The 25,923-nt window shown below is 44.0% G+C and overlaps 1 protein-coding gene across 2 annotated transcripts in view; it reads right to left on the bottom strand.

Moving 5' to 3' along the window:
* Positions 1 to 25,923, bottom strand: part of CREBBP (CREB binding lysine acetyltransferase) — a 167,199-nt gene that overhangs the window by 125,409 nt on the left and 15,867 nt on the right. For both annotated transcript variants that reach the window (XM_003928470.4, XM_010339127.3), the window contains exon 2: positions 7,136 to 7,839. In XM_003928470.4, coding sequence (XP_003928519.2) covers positions 7,136 to 7,839 — 704 coding nt within the window. The remainder of the gene's footprint in view (positions 1 to 7,135; positions 7,840 to 25,923) is intronic.

Genomic DNA, 25,923 nt, shown 5'->3' with positions numbered 1-25,923 from the left:
TGTGCACAGCTCTAAGTTAACAAATTTTAAAGACTAGATGAAAAAAAATTTCTACTAAAATAGAAACTGTAAAAACAGACTATACTGCATTAGTGCTAACAGGCCCCTGGCCAGACTGTGTGAACGCAAGCCTGGTTCTGCCACTTACCAGCAGCCTTTCTTAACCTGCAACATGAGGCTTACCCATCTCCTAATTTTTTTAAAACAAAGATTAAGAATTAGTATCTGTTACTTTTTCTCAAAATCAAAGCAAATTTAGACTTTACTAAATAAAAATTATATTCACCTAAGAGATTACTAAAAGCCTAGAAGAGCCAATATTTACAGAAAATAGCAATAAAGTTGTCAAGGATTTTTTTTTTTTTTTTTGAGTCGGATTTTTTTTTTTTTTGAGTCGAGTCTCACTCTGTTGGCTATGCTTGAGTGTAGTGGTGAGATCACGGCCCACTGCAACTTTGCACTCCTGGGCTCAAGTGATCCACTTGCGTCAGCCTCCTGAGTAGCTGAGACCACAGATGTTTGCCATCATGACCAGCTAATTTTTAAATTTTCTTAGAGACAGGGTCTCCCTATGTTCCCAGACTGGTCTTAAACTCCTGGGCTTAAGCACTCCTCCCCCCTCAGCCTTCCAATGTGTTGGAAATACAAGTGTGAGCCACCACACCTGGCACTATTATCAAAGATCTTCAGCCACTTCCAAGGAAAAAAAGGCTTCAGGTCCGCATCACTTTAAGGGTGAAGTCTCTCAATTCTTAATGGAATAGATCATTCCAAATTGATCTAAACTGTTTCAGAAAATAAATACAAAAGACTTTCAATCTCTTTTTGACCAAGTTAACATAACACTGCTATAAAAATTGACAAAGCACAAAAAGAACTATGGATCAATTTAATCACTGATTAATGAGAAACAAAATTCTAAATGAAACACTGGCAATTAAAACTCAGCAATACATTAACTTTTTATTTTACAATTACAGAGATGGCCCAATTTGGTATTATAAAACCTATTCAGATAATCTATCACATAAATAAGCGGAAAGTGAAAAATCACAAGGTAATCACCATAGGTAGGTATCAAAGAGAAATTTTATAAAACCTAACATTTAGATCTTATCATTTATTTTATGAGGAATAGATTATGCCCTAATTTAGAAAGAAATATACTAATGACTGTAAACCAAAGCTCACATTATTCTTAATAATAAAACACTAGATACATATCCACTTAAGTAGGATACAACACAGGAGGGATGCCTAAGAGCATAAAAACTGGTAAAAAATATTAGCAAGGAGAAAATAAAAGTATCAATATGCAAAAGATTACTATCTCCTTGGAAAACCCAACAGAATCTCCTGAAAATGTATTAGAATATTTAAGATAATCCCATAAAGCAGCCAGAGTACCAGAGTAGCATATACGTAACATCTTTCCTATATTACAACAGCTAGTTAGATAATGAACTAGAACTCATCCCCAACAGCAACAAAAACCCCCTAATACCTCCAGAAATAAACTAAGTAAGAAAGATTGATTACACAGATAAAGAAAACCATACTATGCTTCTAAGGAACGTTAAGACCCCCAGAAAAGATCATTTATATGCATAGGCTAAAAAGACTGAGGAAGCCACAAAACTGTTAAAATGTCAAATCCCTCCTAAAACGATTTATAAAGTCGTACTGAATCTTATAAATCCAAAATCTCAGACTTTTTCTTTTTAAAACTTGAAAAAAAAAGTCCTAAATTTATCTAACACAGTGGTTCTCAACCCTGGCTGCCATGAAAATCATCTGAAGAACTGCACACTGTATGAATGCCCCTATCATATCCTATAGATTCTAACTTAATTTGTCTGCAGTGTGGTTCAGACATCATATTTTTAAGAACTCTACAGATAAATCTGATAAAGTGTAGCCAGAGTTGAGAACCACTTGTGTGAGGAATAACAAGTACGGTCATATACTAAAATTCATCACACAGCTAGGTTAATACGTTTCCGGTACAGGAACAAGCAAAGGTCAATGCAACTAAAAAGAGTTCAGGATTAGACCCAAATCCTATATATTTGAAAAGTGAATACAGTATATACCAAAAATAGCATAACGGATCAGTGGAAGAAAAGATGGATCACCAATTATCTAACTATATGGTACTAAGATGATTATAACATGAAAAATATATATACTGCTGGATCTCTGTATCTCAGTCCTTATGCCAAAATAAATCGAGTTAAAGATTTGTGGAGGCCAGGCACACTGCCTTATGCCTGTAATCCTAGCACTTGGGGAGGCCAAGGTGGTTGGACTGTTTGAGCTTAGGAGTTCAAGAACAGCCTGGGCAACATGGCAAAACCCCTTCTCCACAAAAAAAATACAAAAATTAGTCAGCTGTGGTGGTGAGTGCCTGTAGTCCCAGGTACTGGGGAGACTGAGGCAGGCAGATCACCTAAGGCCAGGAGGTGGAGGTTGCAGTAAGCAAGATCATGCCACAGCACTCAAGCCTGGGAAACAAACTGAGACCCTATATCATAAAAAAGAATTAAGAAATAAGGAGAAAAACACAGGAAAACATTTTATAACTTTTTAATAGAAAAAGTACTTCTAAAATGTAATATAGCCCTAAAAGCCATAGAGGAAAGAAAGAGATAAATGTGTTTCTATAAAAACTGAAAACATACACCAGGCGTGGTGGCTCACGCCTGGAATCCCAACACTTTAGGAGGTGGAGGCGGGCAGATCACCTGAGGTCGGGAGTTAGAGACTAGCCTGACCAAGACAGAGAAACCCCATCTCTACGAAAAATAGAAAAAAAAAAAAAAAAAAAAAAAAAGTAGCTGGGCATGGTGGCGCGTGTCTGTAATCCCAGCTACTCAGGAGGCTGGGGCAGGAGAATGGCTTGAACCTGGGAGGCAGAGGTTGCGGTGAGCCGAGATCGCGCCATTGCACTCCAGCCTGGGCAAAAAGAGTGAAACTCCAGCTCAAAACAAAACAGAAAACGTACATTTGGTAAAAACATACTGTAAACCTATGTGACCATATTCCTGAAAAAACAGAGTATGGCAAATAACAAATGGGAAAAATATGTATTAAGAGACTTAAGAATATAAATTAACAAGAAAAATTGGGAAACAATTCAAGAGAAAAATGGACGATTATGAACAATCACTAAAATACCTTATGTAAAGTCAGAACAGGCCGGGCGCGGTGGCTCAAGCCTGTAATCACAGCACTTTGGGAGGCCGAGGCGGGTAGATCACGAGGTCAAGAGATCGAGACCATCCTGGTCAACATGGTGAAACCCCGTCTCTACTAAAAATACAAAAAATTAGCTGGGTATGGTGGCGCGTGCCTGTAATCCCAGCTACTCAGGAGGCTGAGGCAGGAGAATTGCCTGAACCCAGGAGGCGGAGGTTGCGGTGAGCCGAGATCGCGCCATTGCACTCCAGCCTGGGTAACAAAAGCGAAACTCCGTCTCAAAAAAAAAAAAAAAAAAAAAAAAAAAGAAAAGAAAAGTCAGAACAATCCAAATAGTCATCCTCAGAGGATCACATCAATAAATTATGATGTATCATATAATGGAATCCTGTGCTATCAGTAAGAAAAAATAATCTCTGTGCAGTGTCACAGAAAGCCATCTAAGGTACACTATCAAGTAAAACAGCATGGTGCTTATGTAGTCTGGTTTCATTATGTATTTTAAATCTGTAAGGAGGGTGCTGCTTTTTTCCTGCTATTTGAATCATTTCATAGGATGTACTTCCAGTGTAGTAATTCTCAAAACAAATTTACTTTTTAAAAAAGCACCTTTTCTCTGTGTATTTTTAAATCTAGTTGGTTCTGCTATTGTCAGGTTCTAGAGAGGGAATGGTTTAAAAATGGGCTTATCTCTTACTCTTTTTGCCAACCACTACCTGGTCTTTCATTCCACCCCAAGGCCATGACATTTCTTTCAAAAATGCACTCTACCCACCTTCAGTGGGCTGCTTTGAGACACTTACAGGAAACAGACGACTATCCCCAACACACCAACAAGGCTCACTTTCCAAACAGTGACATCCAGAAGTTGCTGTTTGAAAGAAAGACCACTCGGTATAAAGGAACCCCAGGATGGAATGAAAAGCCTGAGCGGACAGAGAAGCATAAACTGTTACAGGTGTAATCAGCAAAGCCCAACCTCTGGAAGACACTCCCCAGGATGAATAGCAGACAACAACCAAAACATTCTTTAATAAAAGATTCTTTAATAAATTGTAAGGTTCCTACAGACCATCAGATTCTTTAACAGACTCTTAAGAGGCATATCAACTGAATGAAATGTAGATTTTGAGTAAAAATCTATAAAAAAAAGAAAAAAAAATTATAGGCCAGGTATGGTGGCTCACACCTGTAATTTCAGCACTTTGGGAGGCTGAGGCAGGTAGATCACGAGCTCAAGAGATCGAGACCATCCTGGTCAACATGGTGAAACTCTGTCTCTACTGAAAATACAAAAATCAGCTGGGTGTGGTGTCACGCACCTGTAATCCCAGCTACTTGGGAGGCTGAGGCAGGAGAATCGCTTGAACCCAGGAAGCAGAGGTTACAGTGAGCCAAGATTGTGCCACTGTACTCCAGCCTGGTGAAAGAGACTCCACTTCCAAAAAAAAAAAAAAACCAAACAAACAAAAAAACCCCAACAAATTACAACATATGAGGCCACTGGAAAAGCGACTCTTCTGTAGACACTGGATGACACGAAGTTACTGTTAAATTTGTGTGTGTGTGTATGTATATATGTATTTATTTTTGAGACAGAGTGTCACTTTTGTTGTCCAGGCTGGAGTACAATGGCGTGATCTTGGTTCACGACAACCTCTGCCTCCTGGGTTCAAGCAATTCTCTTGCCTCAGCTTCCCAAGTAGCTGGAATTACAGGCATGTACCACCACACCTGGTTAATTTTGTATTTTTAGTAGAGACGGAGTTTCTCCATGTTGGTCAGACTGGTCTCAAACTCCCAACCTCAGGGGATCCACCCACTTCAGCCTCCCAAAGTGCTGGGATTACAGGCATGAGCCACCACGGGGGACCTAAATTAATTAACATGTGACAATGACCTTGTCTTTAGATCTACAAAGTCTAACTTCTACATGCATGTTATCAAAAGCTCTTGAAGTACAGTGCATGGTCCCAGACCTTTCAGAAGACCATGATGTCAAAACTATTCCCATAAAATACTAAGACATTATTTGCCTTTTCACACATTCTCTCACAATAACACAGTGGATCTAGTTTTCTAGTTGCTTTGTGATGCCACTGCGCTCGACAGATAATGAAATAAATTTCAAAATTCTGTTTTACTATTTAATGTGGTAAATACTGAGAGGTATACTGCATATGTTAAGGAAATCTCTTTGGTGTCCTCAGTAATTGTTAAGGATATTCACGAATCTTGAGATTTTAAAAAAAGTTTGGGAGATCATTGTTTTATACCATTATGTTGACATCATATGATTTAAACTCTCCAAAACAGAAGGAATTTTAAAAATGGGCAGTAAGGAGTAGAGTGATGAATGAATTAGGAAAAGAAACGACTATCAATCTATCCAGTAACCATAAACCCATGAGAAGTTCCTTCTCAATCAACTCTAAATGACACACTCATACAGACTCTTCTTTAAACGCCAGGTACTAGTAAAATTTAAGTTCACGTTCCCCTCTACTAACATTTCAAAAGATACAATTTAAATGTTGAGAATTACTTCATCCTCTTTTCTGAAGTTAAAAAAAATAAATCCTCTCGTTGTTTACAACAGTCACAGGGTTTCAGATCCATCACCCAACACTTTCATCAACCTTGTGGGGAAACTGTTCTACTCTTATTTCTCCCTCACCCCTACTTGGCACTAATCAAATCCAAGGAACAGCTCAAACTGATTTTCTGTTCTGGGATGTGCAGAATTCCACTGCCTGAAAACGTGCCTGGTAGCTGCCGTTCAGAAGCCTGTGGCCACAGAGCGTCCACAGCGCTTGTCACTTCAGTGGGAATAGGCGGTGCTTCCTTGTCTATGCTTCGCTATGCTCCTCCCTGTCAGCCAGGGCTTTTCGAGCTGTCACATCTATCTAGGCATTTGCCTTCCCCCTTCACCAAGTTAGTTTCTACTCTAGAAGGCAGCTACAAGGCTGGTGGCTGCAAACCCCAGTCCAGGCCTTTTCCTAGCAGAGTTCTTGACCTTGTGTGTGTGTATTGGGTGGGTGGCGGGGGCCAGCTTGAAACCACCTTTCTTCTTTTCTTTTTAAAGAGACAGGGTTTCATCATGTTGCCCAGGCTGGTGTTGAACTCCTGGACTTGAGCTATCCACCCGCCTTGGCCTCCCGAAGTGCTGGGATCATAGGCATGACTCACCGTGTCCAGCATCCATTTGAATGCTTCTTAAAGCCCAGGGCACTGGGCCCAACTCCCAGTTTCTGAGTCAATAAGGAAGTCTGCATATCTAACAAGCTCCTAGGGGATGCTGCTGCTGCTGCTGGTCTAGGAGGAGCCCATTTCAAGAACCACTACACTGGTGTTTCCTCTGGGACCCGAATGCCTGTACTTCTCCCGGGCTCTGCCACCTCTTCCTTGTTAACATGTCAGAGAGTGAGTTGACCACCTTGGAACACAGCTTTCTCCATCAGTGAAATGGAGACTGACAACAGACACTTCACTGGGTGGCTGTAGAGGAGCACCCAGACCAGCAAGCACCTCATCAGTGGGCAGTACAGGGACAGAAAGCAACCTTTATCAGGTTCACTGATGCACTCCAAAGCCGATTCCAATAAAGGTGGCCTCTTTCAGCTATGTGTTCATTCATACCTCCGTACGCTTTCCTCAGAGGCTGAAAACTGGCAGTCCCTCCAAAGGCAGGCCCTGTATTTTTCCAATTGCCTGACCTGCAAGCTATCCTACTTCTTTAAGAATTCTCATTTTAAAGACATAAATGGGGGCAGAGATCTCTATCCTAGAAAGAAATCTGTCTCTTCCAAGCATGAGTGGCACATGGAGAGCTCAAGAGGAGGAAGAGGAGTGGGCCACGTGGTCCCATTTTACGCTTTACTTGCAGGGAAAGCCAGCGGTTAGGTAGGAAATATTGAAAGCACTTCAGCTCACTTACCTTGGCCATGCCTCCTGCCTGTGCGGTGTTCAGTCCTGCGTGACCGGCCATTTGAGGGGAAACCTGCGTTAGGGTCTCAGCCAGCACGCTGCTCGTGGCCCCCTGCATGGCTGGAGTAGGGTACGGCATTCCAGCTCCCCTTCCTCTGCCAGCAGCCCCAAGAGATCCATTCATGACTTGCGCCTGTCCTTGAGAAGCCTGATTCATTAAGCTATGGCCAGAGTTACTATTGAGGAGGCCTGGGTGGGTCTGGTTAAAGTTAGCATTCATGCAGATACCAGGTCCAGTCTGTGACGTGGTAGGGCTGCTAGTTGCCAGCTTTTGTGCTTGAGGATTCAGTGCCTGGGAGGCAGGTGGGGTGGGCCCAGAGGTGCTGGCTGCCTGTTTTGGCAGGCTGGGGGCTGAAGAATCTCCCTGGCTCAGAGGACTCTTGCCCATGGCACCGAGGCTGGCCATGTTCGCACTGTTCGGCTGCCCTTGAGCCTGGCCACCCAGGCCCTGCTGCACGGGGCTGCTGGCGCTCACATTTCCTATTCCTGGGTTGATACTAGAGCTGCTGCCTCCTCGTAGAAGCTCCGACAGTTGTTTATGTTTGGAAGCAGCATCTGGAACAAGGTTCCCACTGGTTAAAAGGCCTAATTCTCCTCCATTGGGTATCAGCTCATCAGGAAGATCATTTTCCAAGTCAAACAATGATCCAAAATCTAGAAATTAAACAGAAATGGAAATGAGAAACTAAGCAACCTTAACAGCTCTCCAACTGCCCTGTTTCTATGATTTTAACCTAACGGGGCATTCTGCATGGAACACCAGCATGTCTTAAGAGTCATGTCAAGATGATTTGCAAGTTTGTTTGGGAAAAGAAAAAAATATCCTTCAAATTCTGAAAACAGAAAAGTTAAACGGAGATGAGAAGGACAGCCCTACTAGATTTATCATATTCTAAAACAATAATTAAATACTGTCATGTGAGGGCAAACTCAGAAAATAAAGTAAAATAAAACAAGAAGAGGCCCCAAAATTCAATGAATTATAATTTTAAAAATCTATGTGTGCAAAGAATTAACTGAGTATTGACTTAGATAACCAATTTGGGGACAGTAAAGCCCAATCTTAATTACGTTACCAGTTAAAATACCAACAAAGTTAAAATACCAAAACAACAACAACAAAACTAGCTTTAACACAAAATGAAATCAGTGATTTCTTAAAGGGCTGAAGCTGCAGGAAAAGATAATAAAGACATACACAGAAACTACAAAGAGTTGAAAATAAAAGATAATAAGAGCCTAAAAGTATTTGAATTCTATGAAAGGGGTAAATGTCAATCATACAGGAAGATGAGAAGTACACCGAGTCCTGAGTATAAACGGACAAAGGAGTTAAGCAGATCATTACCTCAAGGGGAGATAGAACACTCAACAAAACAGACCATCCTTCCTCATCAGGAAACAAATGGGAACTAGAACCACCCCTTTTTCTGGCCCCTTTCAAAGTAACTTTTCTCTGAACCGTGGTCTATACATGTCCTCTCTACCCTCTCATATCCCACACACTCTAAACCACGACGGTCAGGCAAAGGAAAAGGTAGGTATGTGCAAAGGAAAAGGTAGGTAGAAATAGATTCATTTTAGTATTATTCATAGCATCCAAAAAAAAAAGTAATCCCAGCACTTTGGGAGGCCAAAGTGGGCAGACCACGTGAGGTCAGGAGCTTGAGACCAGTGTGGCTAACATGGCAAAACCCTGTCTTACTAAAAATACAAAAATTAGCTGGGTGTGGTGGGGGCACCTGGAATTGCAGCTACTCAGGACGGAGGCTGAGGCCAGAGAATCGCTTGAACTCTGGAGGCAGAGGTTGCCGTAAGCAGAGATATCACCACTGCACTCCAGCCTGGCAATAAGAGCAAAACTCTGTCTCAAAAATAAATAAGTAAATAAAAATAAAACACCATACATTCATTAAATAATTATGATGACAATGGAAATATAGGAAAATGTGTGCATATTATGAAAAAGCAAGCAAATTGAAAATGTAGGCAAAATGGCGCCCAGGGTAAGAGCAGAACTAATTAAAGTATGTGGATACAAGCAACAGCTAGAAAGACACAGGCCAAAAAGCATAGTCACACTAGTGACATGGTGGTGCAAGGGGTACATGCAAATTTTTAAAATTTACCTTTAGGAAACTAAAACCTGGTGGCCAGCCTTGGTGGCTCACTCCTGTAATCCTAGCACTTTGGAAGGCTGAGGCAGGTGGATCACCCGAGGTCAAGAGTTCGGGACCAGCCTAGCCAACATGGTGAAACCCTGTCTCTACTAAAAATACAAAAATTAGCTGTGTGTGGTGGCACGCACCTGTAATCCCAGCCACTCAGGAGGCTGAGGCAGGAGAACCTGGCGGGGTGGGGCAGAGGTTGCAGTGAGTGGAGACTGCACCACTTTACTCTAGCCTGGACGAAAGAGCAAATCTCTGCCTCTAAAAAAAAAAAAAAAAAAAGAAAGAAAAGAAAACTAAAACCTGCTGGGTGCAGTGGCTCACACTTAAAATCCTAGCATTTTGGGAGGCCAAGGTGCAAAGATCACCTGAGGTTGGAAATTTGAGACCAGGAGACCAACATGGAAAAACCCCGTCTCTCCTAAAAACACAAAATTAGCCGGGCGTGGTGGTGCATGCCTGTAATCCCAGGTACTCAGGAGGCTGAAGGCAGGAGAATCACTTGAACCCAGGAGGTGGAGGTGGCGGTGAGCCGAGATTGCACCACTGCACTCCAGCCTGGGCAGTGAGAGCAAAACCAGGCTCAAAAAGAAAAGACAAGAAAAAATTAAAGCCTTTTATCTGCATGGTGGCAGACCCTAATGTCTGCTTAACCAATATGCCTGACCCCATGCTGCTGGCAACACCCACATGATCTGAGGTGGCTGCCTGGGAGGTTCCTCTGAGGAAGGGCAACACCTTCTCTGGCCACAGGAGGGAGAGTGACCAGATAAGCCAACCACCATGATCACGTTCCCCTTTGCAGGTAACACAATCTCAGCTCAGGAAATCTGAAGGCACACTGAACCAGGATCACTGTGTAAAGGTGCTCCTGCCTCATAGTAGGAATGCTCAGAAAGAAATCTCTTCCTTTTCTCCTTAGATCTCATCGTGGGCGGGCAACAAACACCATGTAGCCAGGAGAGCAGACACCACTAGCACACTAAGAATGGCTGCAGCCAAAACCACAAAACACCTGGGGCAGGGAGATCATCTTTGCACTGTTGAGTGATGCAACCCTGGTACCTTCCACCTTTGAACTTCATGTTATGTTGAGAAAATACACTTGCTATCATTTAAGCCATTTCAGTTGGAGTTCAATGCAACTGCAGCTGAAAGCATCCTAACAGACCTATCATGTCTATGGAAGAAGTTCAAGCACCTTTGCATGGCATACAAGGCTATCTTCTCAGCCTTCATTTACGGGACAACACCAGATGACCCCTACTTTCCAACCACAACACTGAGAGCTGTCACATGTATTGGGAAACTTTCTTCTTGAATCTCTCTCTCTTGTTCTAAAACTCGCCTCAATCCCCAATCAGGTTAAACACAGCAAATATGAAGACTTTCTTTGGGCTGCCCCTGCAGAATTGACCAGTCAATCCCTCTTGTCACCCTAGAAAACCATGTCTAACACACACTTTTATCTTCCTACCTGTCTATAAGGAATAAGATGTGATTCGAGGAGTGCGCACATGCAACAGTTTTTACAGAAAAACAGACTGAGAGTTTGCTGACAGTATGACACTGTCCTCCTAAATACTTCAGTAGGTATCTCCTAAGAACATCCTCTTACATAATCACAGTATGCATGTGCAACTCAGGAAATGTAACACTGACACAATACTTATATTGTCCTTACTCAAATTTTTTGGTTGTCCCAATAATGCCCTTTATCACATCTGTCTCTTCAAAATTACATGTCCTGTAACCACGAGATTACAAGATCCGACATGTAATTCAGGATCACGGTGCATTTAATTGTCATGTCTCTGTTGCCTTATTTAATCGAAAATGGTTTAAAAGTTCCCTGCCCTTTGTCTTTTATAATTTATTTTTTGAGACACAGCCTTGCTCTGTCACCCAGGCTAGATGGAGTGCAGTACTGGGATCTCAGCTCACTGCAACCTTTGCCTCCCGGGTTCAAGCAATTCTCCGGCCTCAGCCTCCCAAGTAGCTGGGATTACAGACATAATGCTACCACACCTGGCTAATTTTTGTATTTTTAGTAGAGACAGGGTTTCTCCATGTTGGGCAGGCTGGTCTCGAACTCCTGACCTCAGGTGATAAGCCCTCCTAGGCATCCCAAAGTGCTGGGGTTACAGGCATGAACCACTGCGCCCAGCCATAACTGAGGTTCTTGAAGAATAGAGGTCAGTTGTTTTATAGAAGGTCCTTCAGTCTTTTGGCTCTCTGAGCAGCACCACGGCGGTTGGCAAGAACAAGCACCTTACGAAAGGCGGCAAAAAGAGAGCCAAGAAGAAAGTGGTTGATCCATTTTCTAAGAAAGATTGGTATGATGTGAAAGCACCTGCTATGTTCAATATAAGAAATACTGGAAAGACACTAGTCAACAGGACCCAAAGAACCAAAATTGCATCTGATGGCCTCAAGGGTCGAGTGTTTGAAGTTAGTCTTGCTGATTTGCAGAATGATGAAGTTGCATTTAGAAAATTCAAGCTGATTACTGAAGATGTTCAGGGTAAAAACTGCCTAACTTCCATGGCATGGATCTTACCCGTGACAAAATGTGTTCCATGGTCAAAAAATGGCAGACAATGACTGAAGCTCAAGTTGATGTCAAAACTACCGATGGTTACTTGCTTCGTCTGTTCTGTGTTGGTTTTACTAAAAAATGCAACAGGCCAGGCGCGGTGGCTCACGCCTATAATCCCAGCACTTTGGGAGGCCGAGACTGGTGGATCACGAGGTCAAGAGATCAAGACCATCCTGGTCAACATGGTGAAACCCCGTCTCTACTAAAAATACAAAAAATTAGCTGGGCATGGTGGTGCGTGCCTGTAATCTCAGCTACTCAGGAGGCTGAGGCAGGAGAATTGCCTGAACCCAGGAGGTGGAGGTTGTGGTGAGCCGAGATCATGCCATTGCACTCCAGCATGGGTAACAAGAGCGAAACTCTGTCTCAGAAAAAAACAAAAACAAAAACAAAACAAAACAAAAATGCAACAATCAGATATGGAAGACCTCTTATGCTCAGCACCAACAGGTCCGCCAAATCCGGAAGATGACGGAAATCATGACCCTAAAGGTGCAGACAAATGACCTGAAAGAAGTGGTCAATAAATTGATTCCAGGCCGGGCGCGGTGGCTCAAGCTTGTAATCCCAGCACTTTGGGAGGCCGAGGCGGGTGGATCACAAGGTCGAGAGATCGAGACCATCCTGGTCAACTTGGTGAAACCCCGTCTCTACTAAAAATACAAAAAATTAGCTGGGCATGGTGGCGTGTGCCTGTAATCCCAGCTACTCAGGAGGCTGAGGCAGGAGAATTGCCTGAACCCAGGAGGCGGAGGTTGCAGTGAGCCGAGATCGCGCCATTGCACTCCAGCCTGGGTAACAAGAGCGAAACTCTGTCTCAAAATAAATAAATAAATAAATAAATAAATAAATAGATAGATAGATTCCAGACAGCATTGGAAAAGACATAGAAAAGGCTTGCCAATCTATTTATCCTCTCCATGATGTCTTCGTTAGAAAAGTAAAAATGCTGAAGAAGCCCAAGTTTGAATTGGGAAAACTCATGGAGCTTCATGGTGAAGGCAGTAGTTCTGGAAAAGCCACTGGGGATGAGAAAGATGCTAAAGTTGAACGAGCTGATGGATATGAACCACCAGTCCAAGAATCTGTTTAAAGTTCAGACTTATAACAGTGGCAAATAAAAAGTCTTATTTGTGGCCGGGCATGGTGGCTCATGCCTGTAATCCTAGCAACTTTGGGAGGCCGAGGTGGGTGGACCACCTGAGGTCACTAGTTTAAAACCAGCCTGGTTATCATGGTGAAAACCCATCTTTATTTTTAAAAATAAAATAAAATAAAAAGAAGGTCCTTTAATTTGGAGGACCTCCTCATGGTTACAGGAAATGTCATTTTGAAGAACAGGAATCTCATCCTGGCTATAGCAGACAGCTCCATGAGGACACAGGGCCTGAAACTGGTAAACTAGGTCTCAGCATGCTTCTGAAGGTCCCAATCCATAGCTTTTATGCTATTGTGGTATCCTAAATTTGGAGATTCACTAAGGTGTCCAGGTACAAAGACTGCACAATATAAGATTTAAAAATCCTATCATAACCTGCCCTTCAGGTTTTGTCCACCTGCACACACATTTATATTCAGTACTCCTTCATAAATATTTGTGTCCAACCCAAATGATAAATGTTTGAGGTGGTAGATATCCTAATTGCCCTGATCTGCTCATTACACAATGAATGTATGTTACAAAATATTCTGTACCCCATTAATATATACAATTATTACATGTCAACTACAAATAAAAAGAAAATATAAAATATATACCCCCCCAATAACAACGTTTTCTTTTTTATTTTGTTTTTTAGAGAGAGGGTCTTGATCCGTCACCCAGGCTGGAGTGCAATGGCACAGTCACAGCTCACTGTAACCTTGAACTTCTGGACTCAACCAATTCTCCCGCTTCAACCCCCTATTGCTGGGACCACAGGTGTGCCCCACATACACAGCTCATTTTTTGTTTTATTTTAAACTAATTAATTATTTTGACAGGGTCTCGCTCTGCTGCCCAGGCTGGAGTGCAGTGGAGCTGCAGGCTCACTGCAGCCTCTGTCTCCCGGGCTCAAACAATCCTCCAACCTCAGCTTCCAGTAGCTGGGACTACAGGTGCACACCAACACATCCAGCTAATTTTTGTACTATTTTGTAGAGACAGGGTTTCACCAGGTTTCTCAGGCTTGCCAGCTAATTACAATTTTTTTTTTTTTAGAGATGGTGTCTTGCTATGTTGCCCAGGCTAATCTCAAATTCCAAGCCTAAAGAAATATTCCCACCTCGGTCTCCCAAAGCATTGGAATTACAGGCATGAACCACTGGCGGCCCAAAATAACAACTTTTAAAAATGCAGTGTTTCATGAAAATGAAAATTCACCTAAACCAGGAAGTGGAGTCATGACACTAGAGATCAGCTTTCCTTCCTTTTCATCCAGGGTGAGAATGAAGAGACCACGTCAAGCAAGCACCGTAAATCAGAAGCAAACAAGTGCCAAATATTTTACATTTATGTTTGGAAACATCTGCAAAAGGTGACCTGACTGGCTATTTCAAACATCCGTAAGCACTCTTCCCAGGAGAGGCAGACCAGGCCACAGAAGAGCAGACACACTCAGAGCGTAGTCACCTAAACCCAGCAGGGCCTGGCCTCACTGTGGGCCAATGGGAACAGGACAACTGGAAGCTGAGCAAAGAAGTTCAAATCCGCATCCTTGGGTGAACTGCTTCATCTCTGCATCTTCATACCCTCACCTATAAAACAAGGGTACCAGCATCCCAGAGTTACATGGCAGAAGGTGAACTGTGGCACCTCGGGCCATAGACAGTGGTTATCTTATTATATCTTGCAGAATAATTTTACTCCAAAAATTTCTTACCTAAAAAAATTCACCCATCATCCTGCCACTCTCAGAGCTATCAGTTTTCATTTGTAGTTTATTCCAGTTCTTATCAAATTCACAGGCAAGTTTCAAAGTTGTAAGCAGGGCTTCTGTCCTGGGCTACTGTTTTTGTTTTTCACTGGTCTGCTACACATGGACCACCCTGACTACTATTTCATCCTATTTCAGTCCAAATACATCTACCAGCTGTTTGGCTGAAGGAAGAGTTGACTAATTCTCTTTCTGTAATTCACCAGTCCAAACACATATGAGTATGTATAAAGTCAAATATATAGGTGTGGCTTTTTAAAAAGACAAGATGAGGCAGGGGCACAGTGGCTCACACCTATAATCCCAGCACTTTGGGAGGCTGAGGAGGGCAGATCACAAGGTCAGGAGTTCGAGACGAGCCTGGCCAATATGGTGAAACCCCATCTCTACTAAAAATACAAAAATAAGCCGTGTGTCGTGGTGGGCGCCTGTAGTCCCAGCTACTAGAGAGGCTGAGGCAGGAGAATCGCTTGAACACGGGAGGCAGAGGTTACAGTGAGCCAAGATCATGCCACTGCACTCCAGCCTGGGCGAGAGAGCAAGACTCCATCTCAAAAAAAAAAAAAAAGGGCAAGACGGGGTGTACACATAACCATACGATTACCCTTCTGTTTACCACTGTCACCACATTTCCATATTCCCTAGTGAAAAAAAAAAAAAAAAAACTGACAAAGGGGAGTGAAGGAGGCAGGCCAGGATATTGCAACATGGCACAGCTTTGCTTTCTACACACCAGTGTCCCAACACATGGGTTGAGCAAGAACAATCTGAATCATAGGAAGTTCCTAAGGTTCAGAATTGACAGCGACCACTTCCAGTCCCAGGTAAGTTCTCTTCATCACCAGGGGACTCAGGAGAATGCAAAGCAAAGGCTGCAGGAAAGCTGTGGGCACTCTGCACCCAGGATATGTGCACCTCAAGGGAGACTTCCTCAGCTGATGTCAAACAGCAAACACTGCCTGTCACACTTCCATAGCTAGGGACAGGAATTTTCTCTTTTGGAGCTTCCTGGCTGCCAACTAGGAGGTGACCCCTTTGATTAAGCCGAAATGAGAGAAAAAAGAAGCTACACACTTCTCCATTTCTATCACACTCTTACAAGGCTGGGGAGACCCAGTGAGGAATGAGGAAAATAGCAGGGACTTAGGAAGGAGAAAGTCACAGACAAACTCAACCAGCCTCAGGTAAGGCAAGCTGTTTACCAAGCAAGGTACAGAGGACATTCACTTCCGATACTAGGAAACCCAAGCCAGTGGTCTGCACACAAACTGTTAGGTAGGGATCACTCCTAAACACTGAAAGACAAATGGTACCCACATGTGTTCCAGGATGCATCCTTAAAAATCATGATCAGAAATGCAAGGAATGAACTACTAGAATCAAACACCAGGTGGGTGGCTAAATCAATCTGTGCACCCAATAACATTTGAAAACAGTCTCATCTGAAAAAAACATCAAAAACATCAGCCAAAGTGTCCACAGAACACACCTTTCTTCAGGTTTTCTACAGTCTCCCCTTTCATAATACCCTATTTTTTTCTCTAATTTCAACTTCAAGCCCCAAATTATCTGTACTGATAGGACTGGTTTATCACACCCTCTCCTGGGAATATGAACTCTTTTATGTCCTACAGACACGAGTTACAATTATGATAACAACTTCATATTACAACATGTGAGGCTATAAGCTCCCTGAAATCAGGGATCCTGTCTTGCTCAGTACTATCTACTCGGTGCCTAGCATAAAACGCTTTGTATGTACTAGGCACTCAATAAACCCAGGTGCTAATGAGTGCACAAATTAGAGGATACACAATATGAACAAGCTGCTTGTCTAGTCAAAGATATAAAGCAGTAATCTTAACGTTTACCACTACTTGCTGAAAACAAATAATAATGAATTCTTCAGAAATATTACACTGGGCCGGGCGCATTGGCTCAAGCCTGTAATCCCAGCTCTTTGGGAGGCCGAGGCGGGTGGATCACGAGGTCAAGTGATCGAGACCATCCTGGTCAACATGGTGAAACCCCGTCTCTACTAAAAAGTACAAAAAATTAGCTGGGCATGGTGGTGCGTGCCTGTAATCCCAGCTACTCAGGAGGCTGAGGCAGGAGAACTGCCTGAACCCAGGAGGTGGAGGTTGCGGTGAGCTGAGATCGCGCCATTGTACTTCGGCCTGGGTAACAAGAGCGAAACTCCGTCTCAAAACAAAACAAAACAAAACAAAACAAAAAAGAAATATTACACTGACTCATCTTTCTCTTTATGCCTTTTTCCTACTGCTTTCTTTACCTTTTAAAGGATCGCCCAAGTATATTTCACTCTGTGGCAACAAACTCAGCATCAGCGAACTTCAACCCTAGAACTGATACACAGATTAAATGGCATAATATAGAATGAGCAACAGCAGTGTGAGAAATAAGCATGTAAGAGTTCAGATGCTGTTTTGTGATGTGTTCATATTTCTCTGCTTTCCCTCCCACACGTATATTCTCTTCCCCACCCACTCCTAATTTCCCTCTCATATTCCTAATTCCTGGGAAAAGGGTCTCCTTCCTTTAGGTTTTTTTTCTTAGTTTCTTTAGCTTGTCTTCTGGCATTACTTTTGTGATACAGTGAATATGTATTTGGTCTTCTACCCTGTCTCCTGGCATCCAACTCCCAGCACACAATCCTTGGAATCTCCAAGGCAGTGTTATTTATTTATTTATTTATTTAAGAGATGGAGTCTCACTCTGTCACCCAGGATGGGGTGCAGTGGCACAATCTCGGCTCACTGCAGCCTGCACCTCCCGGGTTCAAGCAGTTCTCCTGCCTCAGCCTCCAGAGTAGCTGGAATTACAGGCGTACACCACCACGCTGGGCTAATTTTTTGTATTTTTAGTAGAGACAGGGTTTCACCATATTCGTCAGGCTGGTCTAGAACTCCCAACCTCAGGTGATCCACCTGCCTCACCCTCACAAAGTGCTAGGATTACAGGCATGAGCCACCACACTCATCCAGTATTATCTTTCTGTATACTCATGAAATGACTGAAGGCTGGCAGCCCTTAGGTTGCTTCAGATGGGAGCTGGTCACAAGACCAAGGCATGACTAAAGAGAGGACTGGGACTTTCAGTCCATCTTTAATTTTCAGGGAAGGGAGAGATGCTAAAGCTTAAGTGGATCTCCAATAGCCAATGATTTAATTAATCATGCCTATGCAATGAAACCTCCATAAGAGCTTCCAGATAGCTGAACACATGGAGGTTCCTGAAGAGTGCCACACCTGGAGGGGGCAAAAAAACCAACATGGCCTTCTCACATGCCTTGCCCTATCACCTGATATTCAGTGGTATCCTTCATAATATCCTACACAATAAAAAAAACAGTAAACATGTTTCCTTGAGCTCTGTGAGCCACACACCAGCAAATTAATTGAACCCAAGGAGGGGCTTCTAGGAACTCCATTTATAGCCAGTCAAATACACGGGTAAAACAAACTTGGGGCTTCCGAACGACATGGGGCGGGCAGTCTTGGGGACTGACCCCTCAACTGTGGGATCTGACACTATCTACATGTCAGCTGGTGTCCACTGCATAACGGAGCACTTGATCAGTGTATGTGTATGGCTGGGGGAACCTCCACAAATCTGGACCCAGAAGTGTTCCATGTTGACTGTTGACACTTAGCATAGGAGCAAATGAGTACAGAAGAAAGTTGATTTTTCCCTACATCCTCAGACTTGTACTATAATCATGACTACTCAAATGCTTCTGTTAAATTTTTCAAAAGCTAAACACTTTTATTTACCTACCCTCAAAAAACTTCCAAAAAGAATTTTTAATTTCTAAGTTAACACTGGACACAGGAAGAGGTAACGCATATGTTAACTACAATTTAGCCAATCTATGACATATATATATTTCAAAACATCACGCTGTATATGATAAACCCATACATAAAATTTTTGTTAGTTAAAATTTGAAGAAGAAAAAACTACATACAAAAAACTTCATCCAGCAAGGGCAAAGAATCCTGGAAAAGTTCACATCTAGAGATGAGGAATCTACAGAGTGGTGGAAGGATTCACAGGGTTATTATTATTGGTAAATGACCTAGAGGCCACACTAGGCTCTTGGTGTGTTTCCTGATACAGTACTAACTAGACACGACAGACACAGAAAGTGCAGTCAGGTGTAGTGAGAAGAGTACTCAGCCAAGCCCTGTCTCAGATCACAGCTGTCACCAGGGCTACTGCCTCCCTGTGTACCCCTCCTTAGCTCTAAAATGGAAGGACAGCTGGGTGCAGTGGCTCACGCCTGTAACCCCAGGACTTTGGGAGGCTGAGGCGGGTGGATCAATTACCTGAGGTCAGGAGTTTGAGACCAGCCTGGCCAACATGGTGGATGCCAGTATCTACCAATAATACAAAAATTAGCGGGGCGTGGTGGCAGGTGCCAGTAATCCTAGCTACTCTGGAGGCTGAGGCAGGAGAATCATTTCAACCCAGGAGGCAGAGTTGCAGTGAGCAGAGATTATGTCACTGTACTCCAGCATGGGCAACAAGACCGAAACGCCACCTCAAAAAAGAAATAGATTAAATTAAATTAAATGGAGGGACAGTAGCACCTGCTTCAGAGGATCACTGATGAAAGAATTAAATGATACAATGTTTTACAATACAGCATTTAGCACTGGGCCTAAGCATGCAGTAAGGACTCAAAAAACATAAGTCATTATTATCATGTCCCAAGCCCATCTCCCAAGTCAGCTATGAGGGCTGATCCAGCCAAAGTCTAACAACCTGGCACCCCAGGGCTGGTACAGGGCAGGCACTCAACAGCCATCACTTATCAATGGTAGTGACTTGCCAGTAAACTCAACCCTGCTGATCTGTCGCAATTCTATAGAATTAAAGGTTACTTAGCTTTGAAAGTTCTTGGGATTATACAATAAATATAATGGAACAACTCTCCATACCAAAAAAAAAAAAAAAAAAAGAAGGAGGAGGAATAAGAAAAGCTGTTTTATTAATATTTATGCCGTTGTAAGTAATTTTTATCTAAGCATTTAAACAAGTTCCCAAAAGACATCTAACTTTTTTTGTTTTACAATGACTATTAGGAAATAATTAAAGCAACCTCCTTCTAAAATCTTCCTTAATTCAGGCTTCCTCTATGCAGATATACCAACCCCTAATTAGAACAGAATAATGAGGTTGAACTTCATTCTGAACAGCAATCTTATGTTGAGCAAGTCTTGCCCCTCCTCAGAATCACTCATCTGCTCAAGAGCCAGAGAGCTCCGTTGGCAGCCCCCTCCCTCTCCCCTGTAGAAGAAAGCAGTCTCTGCTCAGGGCCCTCACTCCGTGCAGGACTGGCTGGGTTTATTTGAGACTAGAATAGAAGTCGGCCTCCCCAGAGGACTGCACTCTAATTGAGGAAGACAGCCCATGGACACGAAGTCACAAACTTAAATTGATTAACACATATGTTCTATTTTACAGCCAAGGGGAATAAGATAGTGAACAACAGCAGGAAAGACTTCAAGTAAGAGGCAAACTGAGTAGAACTTTAGAGGGAAAGGACACTGAGAAAAGACAATTCTGAAGAGGCAGGGATGGAAGATAACAAGGCAGGCAGGCAGAGCTAGCTGCTCTGCTGTGGTGAGCATCAGGGTAAAAATTCCAAACGGCAGGGGCCCCTCGGTAGGTACAAGTTCAGTGCAGTGGGAAGGGCCTCACTACAGTAGGCAGCCTTGCTCTGGAGTACAGTGACACAATCTTGGCTTATTAAACTGGGGTTTAATAAACCAAACTGTCTTAAAGCCCTCAACATTATACTAGCATTTAATATTTATACTAGAGCCTAGGATTTGAGTTTTCTCGTTTTCCTGTCATATGCTGTATGTTATACAATGAACAACATAAAGGTGGACATTAACAGTGATCTTCCCCAAGGAGTCCATTCATTCCACTCTTTTTTTTTTGAGATGGAGTCTCACTCTGTCAACCAGGCTAGAGTGCAGTGGCGCAATCTTGGCTCACTGCAACCTTCTATCTCTTGGGTTGAAGCAATTCTCCTGCCTCAGCCTCCCTAGTACCTGGGACTACAGCACATGCCACCATGCCCGGCTAATTTTTGTATTTTTAGTAGAGATGGGGTTTCACCATGTTGGCCAGGCTGGTCTCGAACTCCTGACCTCAAGTGACCCACCTACCTTGGCCTCCCAAAGCGCTGGGTTTACAGATGTAAGCCACCGTACCGGCCACAGGAGTCCATTCTTCATACAGGACATTTTAGTGGGGTTCTCCCTACTGTATCAGATCCACATACCTACTGTAGTGAGGCCCTTCCCAATGTATCAAACTCGTACCTACCGAGGGGCTCCTGCCATCTTGGAGTTCTTCCCTTGAAGCTCTCCCAGCTCTGCCTGCCCGCCTTGCAGCCTTCCATTCCTGACTCTTAGGAATTGTCTTTTCTGTGTCCTTTCCCTCTAAAGTTCTGCTCAGAGTTTGCCTCTTATTTGACAGCTAAATTACAGGATAAATATGCTTCATGTCACAGAAGGGTCCATCCAGGGGTACTCTTTTTTTTAGATGGAAACCTGCCTAGTAAGTACATTTAATATGGAAACATCATAAATTTCAAAGTCTGAAGTAAGGGGAAAGAAATCTAGCTATGGTGTTAGGTTAAACTAATGGAAATAAAAATTACAGAACCTTAGAAACTGTAACACAAATCAGAAAGGAAATACCTGATTTATTAAAATGCACTTAATACAATTTTCAAGAATAATTCTACCTGGAAAAGGCAAAACACAGTTCGTGTAACTGATTATAAAATTTTTACTTTCTTATTCATTCTCAAATGCACTCCATGGCTATATTCTGTATCAGGTATCAAAAAACATCTTGCTTCCCTGAATGATTGCTGTTTACCTTTCATTTAAAGAACCCAACCAAGACAGGGCTGGGCACCGTAGCTCACGTCTATAATTCCAGTACTTTAGGAGGCCAGGTTGGCAGATCATCTGAGGTCAGGAGTTCAAGACCAGCCTGACCAACATGGTGAAAACCTGTCTCTACTAAAATTACAAAATCAGCCAGGTATGGTGGTGGGTGCAAGTAATCCCATCTACCTGGGAGGCTAACACTGGAGAACTGCTGAAACATGAGAGACAGAGACTGCAATGAGCCAAGATCACACCATTGCACTTCAGCCTGAGCAACACAGCAAGATTTGGTTTCAAAAAAACAAAACAAAACAAAAAACCTACACAGTCCTTATTGAAAGTTGTTGGCTTGGCACAGCGGCTCACCCTATAATCTCAGGACTTTGTAAGGTCAAGGCCGGCAGATCACCTGAGGTCAGGAGTTCAAGACCAGCCTGGTCAACACAGAGTAACCCCATCTCTATACAAAATTAGCTGGGCATGGTGGTGCATGCCTGTAATCCCAGCTACTCAGGAGGCTGAGGCAGGAGAATGGCTTGAACCCAGGAGGCGGAGGTTGTGATGAGCTGAGACGGCAACATTGCACTCCAGCCTGGGTAACAAGAGTGAAACTCCATGAAGAGAGGGAAAAGGGGAGAGGGGAGAGGGGAGAGAGGGGAGAGAGGACAGAGGGGAGAGGGGACAGACGGGAGAGGGGACAGACAGGAGAGGGGACAGACGGGAGAGGGGACAGACGGGAGAGGGGACAGACGGGAGAGGGGACAGACAGGAGAGGGTAGAGGGGACAGAGGGGAGAGGGGAGAGGGGACAGAAGGGACAGAGGGGAGAGGGGGGAGAGGGGGGAGAGAGGGGAGAGGGGGGAGAGGGGAGACAGGACAGAAGGGAGAGGGGAGAGAGGGGAGAGGGGACAGAGGGGACAGAGGGTAGAGGGGAGAGGGGAGAGAGGGGAGAGAGGACAGAGGGGAGAAGGGAGAGAGGGGACAGAGGGGAGAGGGGAGAGGGGACAGAGGGGACAGAGGGGACAGAGGGGACAGAGGGGAGAGGGGAGAGGGGAGAGGGGAGAAGAGAGAGAGGAGAGAGGGGAGAGAAGACAGAGGACAGAAGGCAGAGGGGAGAGGGGAGGGGGGAGAGGGGAGAGGGGAGAGGAGACAGAGGACAGAGGCCAGAGGGGAGAGGGGAGGGGGGAGAGGGGACAGACGGGAGAGGGGAGAGAGGAAGGGAAGAGAGCTAGTTCTTTGTCATCTGGGACTGTAAACTGTCCTGGAAATGAAGCCAGTCTCCTATTTTCATTTGGTACACTTAGAAGTCACAGGAAAGTGCCATTCTTAGACAGCCAAGACAATTTCGTTTCCTCAGCATGGTTTGTGTGCTGCCTCCCTCAGCCCTGAAGGGCGGGTACAAGGGTGAACAGAAGGTAGCTGTCACAGCAGCCAGCTGCCACCAGACCATAGTAATAACCCAGCAGCCCCTGCACGTTAGCCCAATTATCTGGGACAGGAGAGCAAAAAGGGGTTCATTGTTTACTACCACCACAGCTGAGAGGGGCACCAGACCCCAGGGAGGTGCCACAGTCAGCTGCCTGTCCACTCTGCTTACAGGGAGAGGATTCTCCAGCCAAGAACAGTCCTGGAGGAGGAGGAGGAATGTGCAGGCGGAGCTAGAATCTAGCCCTTGCAGAAGCAGCCCCAGACCTGAGATTCCCAGCCACTCAGCCATACCATAAGAACAAACAAACAAACATCCAGAGACCAGGTCCTTTGCCCCAATGCTGTGAGATGCAGCTGGCAGGCGGCAACACCAAGTTAAGAAAGGGGGAAAGATCATATCCCAGACATTAAAGCAAACTTGGAAGTGCCAGTCCATGTACAACACATGGAAGTATGTGCGCTATTTGAGAGCCACAAACAGGAAATGAATGCATTTAATCCAAAAAGTACACGAGGACTGGGCACGGTGTCTCATGCCTGTAATGTCAGCACTTTGGAAAGTAGAGGAAGGTGGATTGCTTGTGTCCAAGAGTTCAATACCAGCCTGGGCAACATGGCAAAAGCCGGTCTTTACAAAAAAAAAAATGTACAAAAATTAGCCAGGCATGGTGACACATGCCTGTAGACTATGCTGATAAAGAGTATCTGTTGTATGGGCAGGGCACGGTGGCTCACACCTGTAATGCCACCACTTTGGGAGGCCAAGGTGGGAGGATTACGAGGTCAAGACATTGAGACCATCCTCGACAACATGGTGAAACCCCATCTCTACTAAAACATAAAAACTAGCTGCGAGTGGTGGCATGCACCTGTAGTCCCAGCTACTCAGGAGGCTAGAGGCAGGAGAATCGCTTGAACCTAGGAAGCGGAGGATGTGGTGAGCCAGGATCGCCCCACTGCATTGCAATCTGGCAACAGAGCAAGACTTCGTCTCAAAAAAAAATTAGAATATACGTGGCTGAACACGGTGGTTTATGCCTATAATCCCAGCACTGGGAGGCCAACGTGGGCACCTGAAGTCAGGTGTTCGAGTCCATGCTGGCCAACATGGCGAAATCCCTCCTCTACCAAAAATACAAAAATTAGCAGGGCATGGTTGCGCATGTCTGTAATACCAGCTACTTGGGAGGCTGAGGCACGAGAATCACTTGAACCCGACGGAGGTTGCAGTGAGCCAAGATCATGCCAACGTACTCTAGCCTGTGTGACAGAGCAAGAGCAAGACTCTGCCTTCAAAAAAAAAAAAAAAAGAAGAAGAAACAAAAAGAGGAATAACGGCCGGGCGCTGTGGCTTATGCTGTAATCCCAGCATTTTAGGAGGCCGAGGCAGGGGGATCACCAGGTCAAGAGATCAAACCATCCTGGCCAACACAGTGAAACCTCGTCTCTACCAAAAACACAAAAATTAGCTGGGAGTGGCAGTGCATGCCTGTAGTCCCAGCTACTTTCGAGGCTGAGGCAGGAGAATCGCTTGAAGCCAGGATGTGGAGGTTGCAGTGAGCTGAGACTGTGCCACTGCAGTCTAGCCTGGTGACAGAGTGGGACTCCAACTTGGGGAGGGGGGGAAAGGGTATCAGCAACACATCTAGTGATGTCTACACTGAGAATATATGTGCTGCTTTTCACATTTTAAGACTCTATCAACACACATGCTCTTGAAGAAAATTTGATATGAAAAAAACTATAAATGCATATGCCTTTTAACCACTAATTCTATTTCTATGAATCTGTTCAATATATTTGCTTGTCCACGTAACTATACAGGGCTATTCATAAAGCACTGTTTGTGAGAAGACAAGACTGGAAATCACCTAAATGTCCATCAGTGGGGAGAGGAGTAAAGCAATTAAGACACAGTTCACATAAAGGAATAGTAGACAACTATAAGAAGACAATAAAGGTATGCAGCCATGTCTATACTACTGCTACCTCAGTTAAGAAGAAAAAGGTGGCTGGGCATGGTGGCTCGCGCCTGTAATCCCAACGCTTTGGGAGGCCGAGGTGGGTGAATCATGAGGTCAGGAGTTCAAGACCAGCCTGCCAACGTAGTGAAACCCTGTCTCTACTAAAAATACAATAATTAGCTGGGTGTGGTGGCACGCACCTGTAGTCCCAGCTACTCGGGAGGCTGAGGCAGGAGAATCGCTTGAATCCAGGAGGTGGAGGCTGCAGTGAGCTGAGACTGCGCCATTACACTCTAGCCTGGGTAACAGAGGAAGACTCTGTCTCAAAAAAAAAAAAAAAAAGGAAGAAAAAAGCAGGAAGGGGGAAGACAGAGCTAAGAAGAGACAACAGTGTCTGCCTGAATACAGATAAACTCTGGAAGAGAACACTACTCCCAGTGGTTACCTGGGAGAAACTAGGTGGATGGAGGCTCTCTCTATGGCTTTTGTCCTCTGAGTTTTCTGAGCCATGTGAATGAACTACTAGTTTAAGTAATTAAAGAAACTGATTTTTTTTTTTTTTTTTTTTTTTTTTGAGATGGAGTCCTCCTCTGTCAAGGTGGAGTGCAGTGGCATGATCTGGCTCACTGCAACCTGTATCTCCCTGGTTCAAGCCATTTCCCTGCCTCGGCATCCCGAGGAGCTGGGACTACAGGTATGTGCCACCACGCCCAGCTAATTTTTGAA

This window comes from Saimiri boliviensis, chromosome 12, assembly GCF_048565385.1.
Source record: "Saimiri boliviensis isolate mSaiBol1 chromosome 12, mSaiBol1.pri, whole genome shotgun sequence".
NCBI classification, from domain to species: Eukaryota; Metazoa; Chordata; class Mammalia; order Primates; family Cebidae; genus Saimiri; species Saimiri boliviensis.
This window is presented reverse-complemented; position numbering and strand designations above follow the sequence as displayed.